Genomic DNA, 10,970 nt, shown 5'->3' with positions numbered 1-10,970 from the left:
TGCGGCGCGAGCCTCGAGGGACTGCTGGACCTGGGGACAGCGGGAGGGGACACTTGGGGACATCTGGGGACACTTGGGGACATTCAGAGGACATTTTGGGGACATTTTGGGGACATTTTGGGACATTTGGGGACATTTTGGGGACATTTTGGGGACATTTTGGGGACATTTTGGGGACATTTGGGGACACTTGGGGACATTTTGGGGACATTTGGGGCCATTTTGGGGACATTTGGGGACATTTGGGGCCATTTTGGGGACATTTGGGGCCATTTTGGGACATTTGGGGACATTTGGGGACATTTTGGGGCCATTTGGGGCCATTTTGGGGACATTTGGGGACATTTGGGGACATTTGGGGACATTTGAGGACATTTTGGGGACATTTTGGGGACATTTGGGGACATTTGGGGCCATTTGGGGACATTTTGGGGACATTTGAGGACATTTTGGGCCGTTTGGGGACATTTGGGGACATTTGGGGACATTTTGGGGACATTTTGGGGACATTTGGGGACATTTGGGGACATTTTGGGGCCATTTGGGGCCATTTGGGGACATTTTGGGGACATTTGGGGACATTTGGGGACATTTTGGGGACATTTTGGGGACATTTGGGGACATTTGGCGCCATTTGGGGCCATTTGAGGACATTTGGGGCCATTTGGGGCCATTTGGGGACATTTGGGGACATTTTGGGGACATTTTGGGGACATTTGGGGCCATTTGGGGACATTTGGGGCCATTTGGGGACATTTGGGGACATTTGGGGACATTTTGGGGACATTTGGGGCCATTTTGGGGACATTTGGGGACATTTTGGGGACATTTGGGGACATTGGGGACATTTGGGGACATTTTGGGGACATTTGGGGACATTTGGGGACATTTGGGGCCATTTGGGGACATTTGGGGACATTTGGGGACATTTGGGGACATTTGGGGCCATTTGGGGACATTTGGGGACATTTTGGGACATTTGGGGACATTTGGGGACATTTGAGGACATTTTGGGGACATTTTGGGGACATTTGGGGACATTTGGGGACATTTGGGGACATTTGGGGACACACCTGCTGGTAGGTGTTGGTGGCAATGATGGGGCGCAGGACGGGGGGCGGGGCCAGGGGGTCCCCGGGGGCGGGGCCTGGAGCCCCCAGCACCTCCTGCTCGAACCTGCGCCAGGAGAAACCAGTAAGGACCAGTATAAACCAGTATAAACCAGTATAAACCAGTACAGACCATTATAAACCAGTATGGACCAGTATGAACCGGTATGGACCAGTAAGGACTGGTGCGGACCAGTATGGACCAGCACGGACCGGTACAGACCAGTACAAGCCAGTACAGACCAGCACAAAGCAGTACAAACCAGTAGTGGCCAGTATAAACCATTACACGCCAGTATAGACCAGTACGAACCAGTACGAACCCATAAAAACCAGTAAAAACCAGTAAAAACCAGTAAAAACCAGTAAAAACCAGTACAAACCCGTAAGGACCAGTACGCACCACTAAGGACCGGTACAAACCGGTACACACCAGTATAAACCAGTAAAGACCGGTACAAACCAGTAGCAACCAGTACAAACCAGTACGGAGTCCTGACCCCTCCCAATGCCCCCCAGTTACCCCCAAGCCCCGCCCCCGTTGCCACGGTAACCGCTAAGCCCCGCCCCTTTCACCAAGCCACGCCCCCGTTGCCACGGCAACCGCGAGCCCGCCCTTTTTACTAAGCCACGCCTCCCGTTGCCACGGCAACCGCGAGCCCGCCCTTTTCACGAAGCCACGCCCCCGTTGCCATGGCAACCTCGAGCCCGCCCTTTTCGCCAAGCCACGCCCCCCGTTGCCACGGCAACCGCGAGCCCGCCCTTTTTTTAAGCCACGCCCCCCCGTTGCCACAGCAACCGCGAGCCCGCCCTTTTTACTAAGCCACGCCCCCGTTGCCACGGCAACCGCGAGCCCGCCCTTTTTACTAAGCCACGCCCCCCGCTGCCATGGCAACCTCGAGCCCGCCCTTTTCGCCAAGCCACGCCCCCCGTTGCCATGGCAACCCCTAGCCCGCCCTTTTCTCCAGGCCCCGCCCCCGTTGCCATGGCAACCCCGAGCCCGCCTTTTTCCCAAGCCACGCCCCCGTTGCCACGGAAACCGCGAGCCCGCCCTTTTTACTAAGCCACGCCCCCCGTTGCCACGGCAACCGCGAGCCCGCCCTTTTTACCAAGCCACGCCCCCGTTGCCATGGTAACCGCTAAGCCCCGCCCCCTCCCGTCCGCCATGACGCCCCCGCCGCTCCCTTTCCCCCTCACAGCGCCATCTCCGCCTCCATCTCCTTCAGCCGCTCCTCTCCGCTCTTGGCCGCGGCTCCTCCGCCTCCCGCCGCCGCTCCGGGACCGGGACCGGGCCCCGCCGCCACCACCCCGGGACCGGGTCCGGTTCCCGCCGCCATTCCCGGCCCGGCCGCTCCCGGAGCCGCCGTCGCCGCCATGATTGAAACCGCCTCAAGCGCTTCCGCCCGCTTGAGGGGCACTTCCGGCGCGCCGCTGTGACGTCACATTGCGCGACAACACAATTAAAAATGATCAATAAAACCGAGACGAATTTGGGGAGAAAAAGCCTCAAAACGGTCAAAAAACGCTTTAATGGCGGCCAGGGAAGGGGGGGGAGGGGTCGCTCAGCGCTTGAGTTCGCTGTAAAGGTCCCCGCGCGCTCCCTGCAGCTCCTGGTAATGCGGGTCCGGTTCCGGGGGGCGGGGCTTGGGCGGGGCTGTGGGGGAAAGGGGGCGGGGTCACGGTGAGGCCACGCCCACAAGGTCCAGGGACCTCCCAGTGCTCCCAGTTACTCCCAGTGACCTCCCAGTTACGCTCCAGTGACCTCCCAGTTACTCCCAGTTACCCCCAGTGACCTCCCAGTTACTTCCAGTTACCCCCCAGGGCCTTCCCAGTCCCCTCCCAGTGCTCCCAGTAACCCCCAGTGACCTCCCAGTTACCCCCAGGGCCCTCCCAGTTACCCCCAGTGACCTCCCGGTGTTCCCAGTTCCCTCCCAGTAACACACAGGGCCCTCCCAGTGACTCCCAGTAACTCCCAGTGACCCCCAGTTCCCTCCCAGTAACCTCCAGTTACCCCCAGGGCCCTCCCAGTTACCCCCAGGGCCCTCCCAGTCCCCTCCCAGTGCTCCCAGTAACCCCCAGTGACCTCCCAGTTACCCCCCAGTTACTCCCAGTGACCTCCCAGTGCTCCCAGTAACCCCCAGAGACCTCCCATTAACCCCCAGTCCCCTCCCAGTTACCCCCATTGACCTCCCAGTTACCCCCCAGTTACTCCCAGTGACCCCCAGTGACCTCCCAGTTACCCCTCAGTTACCCCCAGTGACCTCCCAGTTACCCCTCAGTTACCCCCAGTGACCTCCCAGTTACCCCCAGTCCCCTCCCAGTTACTCCCAGTGACCTCCCAGTTACTCCCAGTTACCCCCAGTGACCTCCCAGTTACTCCCAGTAACCCCCAGTGACCTCCCAGTTACCCCCAGTGCCCTCCCAGTTACTCCCAGTTACCCCCAGTCCTCTCCCAGTAACACGCAGGGTCTTCCCAGTTACCCCCAGTGACTCCCAGTCCCCTCCCAGTGCTCCCAGTTACCTCCCAGTTACCCCCAGTGACCTCCCAGTTACTCCCAGTTACCCCCAGGACCCTCCCAGTGACCTCCCAGTAACTCCCAGTGACCCCCAGTTCCCTCCCAGTAATCTCCACTTACCCCCAGGGCCCTCCCAGTTACTCCCAGTGACCTCCCAGTTATTTCCAGTTACCCCCCAGGCCCTTCCCAGTCCCCTCCCAGTGCTCCCAGTTACCTCCCAGTTACCCCCAGGGCCCTCCCAGTTACTCCCAGTAACTCCCAGTGACCCCCAGTTCCCTCCCAGTTACTTCCAGTTACCCCCAGGGCCTTCCCAGTCCCCTCCCAGTGCTCCCAGTTACCTCCCAGTTACCCCCAGTGACCTCCCAGTTACTCCCAGTTACCCCCAGGGCTCTCCCAGTGACTCCCAGTAACTCCCAGTGACCCCCAGTTCCCTCCCAGTAACCTCCAGTTACCCCCAGGGCCCTCCCAGTTACCCCCAGTGACCTCCCAGTTATTTCCAGTTACCCCCCAGGGCCTTCCCAGTCCCCTCCCAGTGCTCCCAGTAACCCCCAGTGACCTCCCAGTTACTCCCAGTGACCCCCAGTGTCCTCCCAGTTACCCCCAGTTACTCCCAGTGACCCCCAGTGTCCTCCCAGTTACCCCCAGTTACTTTCGGTGCCCTCCCAGTAACTTCCAGTAAATCCCAGTCCCCTCCCAGTTCCCTCCCAGTGCCCGCCCAGTGCTCCCAGTCCCCTCCCAGTGACCCCCAGGGCCCTCCCAGTGCTCCCAGTAACTCCCAGTCCCCTCCCAGTTCCCTCCCAGTGACCCCCAGTTACCCCCAGTAACCCCCAGTGTCCTCCCAGTGCCCTCCCAGTCCCTCCCAGTGCTCCCAGTTGCCCCCAGTGACCCCCACAGACCCTCCCCATTGGCCACGCCCACAAACGGCTCCTCCCCATTGGCCACGCCCAGAAACGGCTCCATCCCATTGGCCACGCCCATAAATGGCTCCTCTCTGATTGGCCACGCCCAGAAATGGCTCCTTCCTGATTGGCCACGCCCACAGACGGCCCCTCCCCATTGGCCACGCCCACAAATGGCTCCTCCCCATTGGCCACGCCCACAAATGGCTCCATCCCATTGGCCACGCCCACAAATGGCTCATCCCCATTGGCCACGCCCACAAATGGCTCCTCCCTGATTGGCCCCGCCCACAAACGGCTCCTCCTCATTGGCCCCGCCCACAAATGGCTCCTCACCATTGGCCACGCCCACAAATGGCTCCTCCCCATTGGCCACGCCCAGAAACGGCTCCTCCCTGATTGGCCACGCCCACAAACTGCTCCATCCCATTGGCCACGCCCACCTCTGCGGCCCCGCCTCATTGGCCACGCCCACAAATGGCTCATCCCCATTGGCCACGCCCACAAATGGCTCCTCCCCATTGGCCACGCCCAGAAATGGCTCCTCCCCATTGGCCACGCCCACAAATGCCCCCTCCCCATTGGCCACGCCCACAAATGGCCCCTCCCCATTGGCCACGCCCACAAACGGCTCCTCCCCATTGGCCACGCCCACAAATGGCTCATCCCCATTGGCCACGCCCACAAACGGCTCCTCCCCATTGGCCCCGCCCACCTCTGCGGCCCCGCCCCGCCAGCCAATAGGCTCCGCCCGCGATCAGCAGCGTCATGATGACGTCAGCGGCCACGAGCGCCGCGATTGGCCCCGGCCCCGGGAGGCACCCGGAACATTCTGGAAAAGGAGTGGGGGAGGGGAGGGGGAGGGGGAGGGGCCTCGTGACCCCTCCCGTGACCCCCCAAGAAGGGGTGGGGGAGGGGAGGGGTGGGGGAGGGGCTTCACCTCCTTCCGCTGTCGCTGCTCCTGGGGAAAGGGAGAAGGAGGGGGAGGGGCTTGGTGAGCCACGCCCCTCCCCCCACCCCCCATCAAAGGGTGGGGGAGGGGCTGGGTGGGACCTTTTGGGGGTGGGGGAGGGGTCCCTCCGGGTGGGGGAGGGGTCGCTCAGGGTGGGGGAGGGGCCGGGTGAGCCCCTCTGGGGGTGGGGGAGGGGTCCCTCAGGGTGGGGGAGGGGTCCCTAAGGTGGGGGAGGGGCACGGTGAGTAGGGGAGGGGTCGCTCAGGGTGGGGGAGGGGCTCAATGAGTGGGGGAGGGGTCGCTGAGGGTGGGGGAGGGGCCGGGTGAGCCCCTCTGGGGGTGGGGGAGGGGTCCCTCAGGGTGGGGGAGGGGCGCGGTGAGTGGGGGAGGGGTCACTGAGGGTGGGGGAGGGGCTGGGTGGGACCTTTGGGGGGTGGGGGAGGGGTCCCTCAGGGTGGGGGAGGGGTCACTGAGGGTGGGGGAGGGGTCGCTGAGGGTGGGGGAGGGGCTCAATGAGTGGGGGAGGGGTCACTGAGGGTGGGGGAGGGGTCGCTCAGGGTGGGGGAGGGGCCGGGTGAGCCCCTCAGGGGGTGGGGGAGGGGTCCCTAAGGTGGGGGAGGGGTCCCTAAGGTGGGGGAGGGGCGCGGTGAGTGGGGGAGGGGTCACTGAGGGTGGGGGAGGGGCTGGGTGGGACCTTTTGGGGGTGGGGGAGGGGTCGCTCAGGGTGGGGGAGGGGCGCAGTGAGTGGGGGGGTCCCCACTGGGTGGGGGAGGGGCCGATCCACCCTCCCCTCCCCCCCAATTTTTTCCGCCGCTCCCCTCCCCCCACCCCGGGCCCGTCCACTTCTCCTTTTTTGGGCGGGGGGGTGGGGGAGGGGCGGGAGGGGTGGGGGAGGGGCCTGGGAGGGTCCCGCAGGGTGGGGGAGGGGAGAGACCCCCCGGGGTGGGGGAGGGGCCTCACCCAGCAGCAGGAAGACGAGGCCGAGGGTCCCGGGGGGTCCCATGGCGGAGGTGGGGGAGGGGAAAAAGGCGGGAAGGGGCGTGGCTCCCTCAGGCCACGCCCCCCTCCCTGATCCTCGCGTCTGATTGGGCCCTCCCAAAATTCGTCACCGCCCCCTCCCCCTCCCAAAACTTCCTGATTGGAGGAGTCCCCGATGTGGCCCCGCCCCTTTCAGAAAGCCCCGCCCATTCCCCCTAAATTCCCGCCTTTTTAAGCCCCGCCCTCTTTTAAACCCCGCCCCCTTTTAAAGGAGTGCGGTCCCTTTAAGACTCAGTGGGCGGAGCCTCAAGGGAGCCTTTAAGCCCCGCCCTCACCGCGCGCTGATTGGCCGAACCCTCTAAGGCCGTGCCGCGCGCTGATTGGCTCCCGCTGCGCGACTAAACCCGGAAGTGCCGCTCTGATTGGTCCGTTACGGCGGGGCGGGAGAAAGGCGGGAAAAGCCGGGCGCTGATTGGTCACCGCTCTGAGGGGGGAGTGGGCGTGGTTTGCGCATGCGCAAAGCAGGGCGGGAAAGGCGCGGCCTGAGGCGGCCCCGGGCGGACGCGACCACCGTGAGTACGAAAAAGGGGGGGGAAAAGGGGGGGTCGGGGATAATTTGGGGGGTCCCGAGGGGTTTTTGGGGGGTCTGGGAGAGTCCATTTGCTCCGGGGGGGGGATTTGGGGGGTCCCGAAGAGTTTGGGCGGCTCTGAGGGGGGGGATGGGACGAACCATTCCTGTGGGGGGGAGTTTGGGCAGAACCATTCTGAGGGAGTTTTGGGGGGGGGAATTTGAGGGGTCCCCGGGGGGGATTTGAGGGGTGGGAGGAACCATTTGGGAATTTTTTGGGGGGGGATTTTGGGATTTTTTGGGGGGGATTTTGGGGGGTTTTGGGCGGAACCATTTGTGGTTTTTGGGGGGGGGGTTGGGGGGGGTCTCAAAGGGTTTTGGGAGCCTGGGAGAGACCATTGGGGAATCCGGGGGGGGGTTTGGGGTTCCTGAGTGGATTTTGGGGAGATTTTAGGGAATTTTGGGGTTCCCGAGTGAATTTGGGGAGATTTTAGGGAATTTTGGGGTTCCCGAGTGAATTTGGGGAGATTTTAGGGAATTTTGGGGTTCCCGAGTGAATTTTGGTGAATTTGGGGAGATTTCATGGAATTTTGGGGTTCCTGAGTGAATTTGGGGATATTTTAGGGAATTTTGGGGTTCCTGAGTGGATTTTGGGGAGATTTTAGGGAATTTTGGGGTTCCCGAGTGGATTTGGGGAGATTTTAGGGAATTTTGGGGGTTCTGAGTGAATTTTGGTGAATTTGGGGAGATTTCAGGGAATTTTGGGGTTCCTGAGTGAATTTGGGGAGATTTTAGGGAATTTTGGGGTTCCCGAGTGGATTTTGGTGAATTTGGGGAGATTCCAGGGAATTTTGGGGGTTCTGAGTGGATTTTGGTTAATTCTGAGTGAATTTGGGGAGATTCCAGGGAAGTTTGTAAACTCTAGTTTTAATTTAAAAATTTTTAATTTTAACTTAAAAATTTGAATTTTAATTTAAAAACTTTAACTTAAAAACTTTAATATTAATCTGAAAATTTTAATTAAAAAATTTCAGTTTTAGCTTAAAAATCTTATTTTAAAATTTTTAATTTTAACTTAAAAATTCTGACTTGAAAATTTTAATTTTGACTTAAAAATTTTGATTTAAAAACTTTAATTTTAATTTAAAAATTTTCATTTAAAGATCTTAATTTTAATTTAAAAGTCTTGATTTTAATTTAAAATTTTTTTTAACTTTAGAAAAAATTGTTTTTAGCTTAAAAATTTTAATTTAAAAATTCGAATTTTAATTTAAAAGTTTTAATTTAAAAACTTTAATTTAAAAAATTTTAGTTTTAGCTTAATTTCAATTTTAATTTAAAAATTTTAACTTAAAATTTTTAAATTTTATTTTAGAAATTTTAATTTTAATTTTAATTTTTTAATTGTGTTTTAGAAATTTTAATTTAAAATTTTTTAGTTTTATTTTAGAAATTTGAATTTAATTTTAATTTTTTTATTTTATTTCAGAAATTTTAATCTAAAATTTTTTAATTTTATTTTAGAAATCTTAATTTAAATTCTTTTAAATTTTAGTTTAGAAATTTTAATTTTCATTTAGAAATTTTTAATTTTACTTTCGAAATTTCAATTCAAATTTTTTTAATTTTATTTTAGAAACTTTCATTTAAGATCTTTTAATTTTATTTTAAAAATTCTAATTTTATTTTTTTATTTCTTTTTTTTCCAGGCCATGCCCCCTCCCCGCTGCTCCCGCTGCCCCCTCCCCTCCTCCCTCCTCCGCTCCCGCACCCTCCAACCCTTCTGCCGCCGCTGCTTCCTCCACGCCTTCGAATCCGAGATCCTCCAATCCCTCCTGACTCCCCAAAATCCTCCAGTTTCACCCCAAAATTCGGGGATTTCACCCCAAAATCCACCGATTTCACCCCAAAATCCGCTGATTTCACCCCAAAATATTTCACCCCAAAATCCGCCGATTTCACCCCAAAATCCTCCCGTTTCACCCCAAAATATTTCACCCCAAAATTCAGGGATTTCACCCCAAAATTCGCCGATTTCACCCCAAAATATTTCACCCCAAAATTCAGGGATTTCACCCCAAAATTCGCCGATTTCACCCCAAAATCCGGGGATTTCACCCCAAAATTTGGGGATTTCACCCCAAAATTCGCTGATTTCACCCCAAAATTCGGGGATTTCACCCCAAAATCCAGGGATTTCACCCCAAAATCCTCCCGTTTCACCCCAAAATTCACCAATTTCACTCCAAAATCCACCGATTTCACCCCAAAATCCACCAATTTCACCCCAAAATCCGCCGATTTCACCCCAAAATATTTCACCCCAAAATCCAGGGATTTCACCCCAAAATCTGGGGATTTCACCCCAAAATCCGGGGATTTCATCCCAAAATCCTCCCGTTTCACCCCAAAATCCAGGGATTTCACCCCAAAATCCGCTGATTTCACCCCAAAATATTTCACCCCAAAATTTGGGGATTTCACCCCAACATTCAGGGATTTCACCCCAAAATCCGGGGATTTCACCCCAAAGTTCCCCGATTTCACCCCAAAATCCACCGATTTCACCCCAAAATTTGGGGATTTCACCCCAAAATCCTCCCGTTTCACCCCAAAATCCAGGGATTTCACCCCAAAATCCGCCGATTTCACCCCAAAATATTTCACCCCAAAATTCAGGGATTTCACCCCAACATCCGCGGATTTCACCCCAAAATCCACCGATTTCACTCCAAAATTCCCCGATTTCACCCCAAAATCCTCCCGTTTCACCCCAAAATCCCCCGATTTCACCCCAAATCGGCCACGCCGTGGCCGTGGCGGCCTCGGGGGGCAAAGACTCCACGGTGCTGGCGCACGTCCTGGCGCGGCTCAACCGGCGGCGCCGCCTGGGGCTGCGCTTGGCGCTGCTGGGGGTGGACGAGGGGATTTCGGGGTACCGGGACGAAGCTTTGGGGGTGCTGAGGGGGGTGGGGGAGGCCCTGCCCCTCCCCCTCCTGCTGGTCTCCCACCGGGAGATTTTTGGGTGGGGGGTGGATGAGCTGGGGAAGGTCCTGGGGGGCCGGAGCCGCTGCACCGTCTGCGGGGTCTTCAGGAGGCAGGCGATGGAGAGGGCGGCCAGGGAGATGGGGGCGGATTGGATCGCTACTGGTGAGTGGAGTGGGGGGGGACTGGGAGGGACTGGGAGGGAGTGGGAGGGGACTGGGAGGGGACTGGGAGGGAGTGGGAGGGATTGGGAGGGGATTGGGAGCGATTCGGAGGGGGTTGGGAGGGACTGGGAGGGGACTGGGATAAACTGGGAGGGACTGGGAGGGGACTGGGAGGGAGTGGGAGGGATTGGGGGGGGACTGGGATAAACTGGGAGGGACTGGGAGGGGATTGGGAGGGACTGGGAGGGGATTGGGAGGGGATTGGGAGGGGATTGGGATAAACTGGGAGGGACTGGGAGGGGATTGGGAGGGACTGGGAGACACTGGGGTAAACTGGGAGGGACTGGGAGCGATTGGGAGGGGTTTGGGAGGGACTGGGGTAAACTGGGAGGGGGCTGGGAGGGACTGGGAGCGATTGGGAGGGGGTTGGGAGGGACTGGGAGGGACTGGGGGGGACTGGGAGGGGCTGGGAGGGACTGGGATAAACTGGGAGGGACTGGGAGGGGACTGGGATAAACTGGGAGGGGACTGGGAGGGGATTGGGAGGGACTGGGATGGACTGGGAGGGGATTGGGAGGGACTGGGAGCGATTGGGAGGGGACTGGGGTAAACTGGGATGGACTGGGAGGGGACTGGGATGGACTGGGACGGGACTGGGATAAACTGGGAGGGACTGGGATAATCTGGGATGAACTGGGATGGACTGGGAGGAGACTGGGAGGGACTGGGAGGGAGTGGGATGAATTGGGAGGGGACTGGGATAAACTGGGAGGGGGCTGGGAGGGACTGGGAGGGAGTG

At 57.5% G+C, this 10,970-nt stretch overlaps 1 protein-coding gene across 1 annotated transcript; it reads right to left on the bottom strand.

Moving 5' to 3' along the window:
- Window positions 1-13: 13 nt before the first annotated feature.
- Window positions 14-6,479, bottom strand: LOC131573998 (TYRO protein tyrosine kinase-binding protein-like). The gene is made up of 6 exons (XM_058828357.1): window positions 6,437-6,479; window positions 5,465-5,485; window positions 5,240-5,356; window positions 2,307-2,763; window positions 1,074-1,176; window positions 14-30 (listed from the first exon to the last, which is right to left on the bottom strand). The coding sequence occupies exons 1-4, from the start codon at window positions 6,477-6,479 to the stop codon at window positions 2,672-2,674; spliced, it is 273 nt and encodes a 90-aa protein (XP_058684340.1). The 3' UTR covers window positions 14-30; window positions 1,074-1,176; window positions 2,307-2,671.
- Between the last annotated feature and the right edge of the window lie 4,491 nt (window positions 6,480-10,970).

Source organism: Poecile atricapillus (genome assembly GCF_030490865.1).
Source record: "Poecile atricapillus isolate bPoeAtr1 chromosome 32 unlocalized genomic scaffold, bPoeAtr1.hap1 SUPER_32_unloc_2, whole genome shotgun sequence".
NCBI classification, from domain to species: Eukaryota; Metazoa; Chordata; class Aves; order Passeriformes; family Paridae; genus Poecile; species Poecile atricapillus.
This window is presented reverse-complemented; position numbering and strand designations above follow the sequence as displayed.

Bases quoted from the DNA above. Each gene is read 5' to 3' on its own strand.
- LOC131573998 (XM_058828357.1), bottom strand. From the start codon at position 6,479: ATGGGACCCCCCGGGACCCTCGGCCTCGTCTTCCTGCTGCTGG. The intron at 5,357-5,464 runs GTGAAGCCCCTC...CTCCTTTTCCAG, and splicing joins AGCAGCGACAGCGGAAGGAG to AATGTTCCGGGTGCCTCCCG. The intron at 2,764-5,239 runs GTGGGCGGGGCC...TTTCCCCCACAG, and splicing joins GGCGGGGCGGGGCCGCAGAG to CCCCGCCCAAGCCCCGCCCC.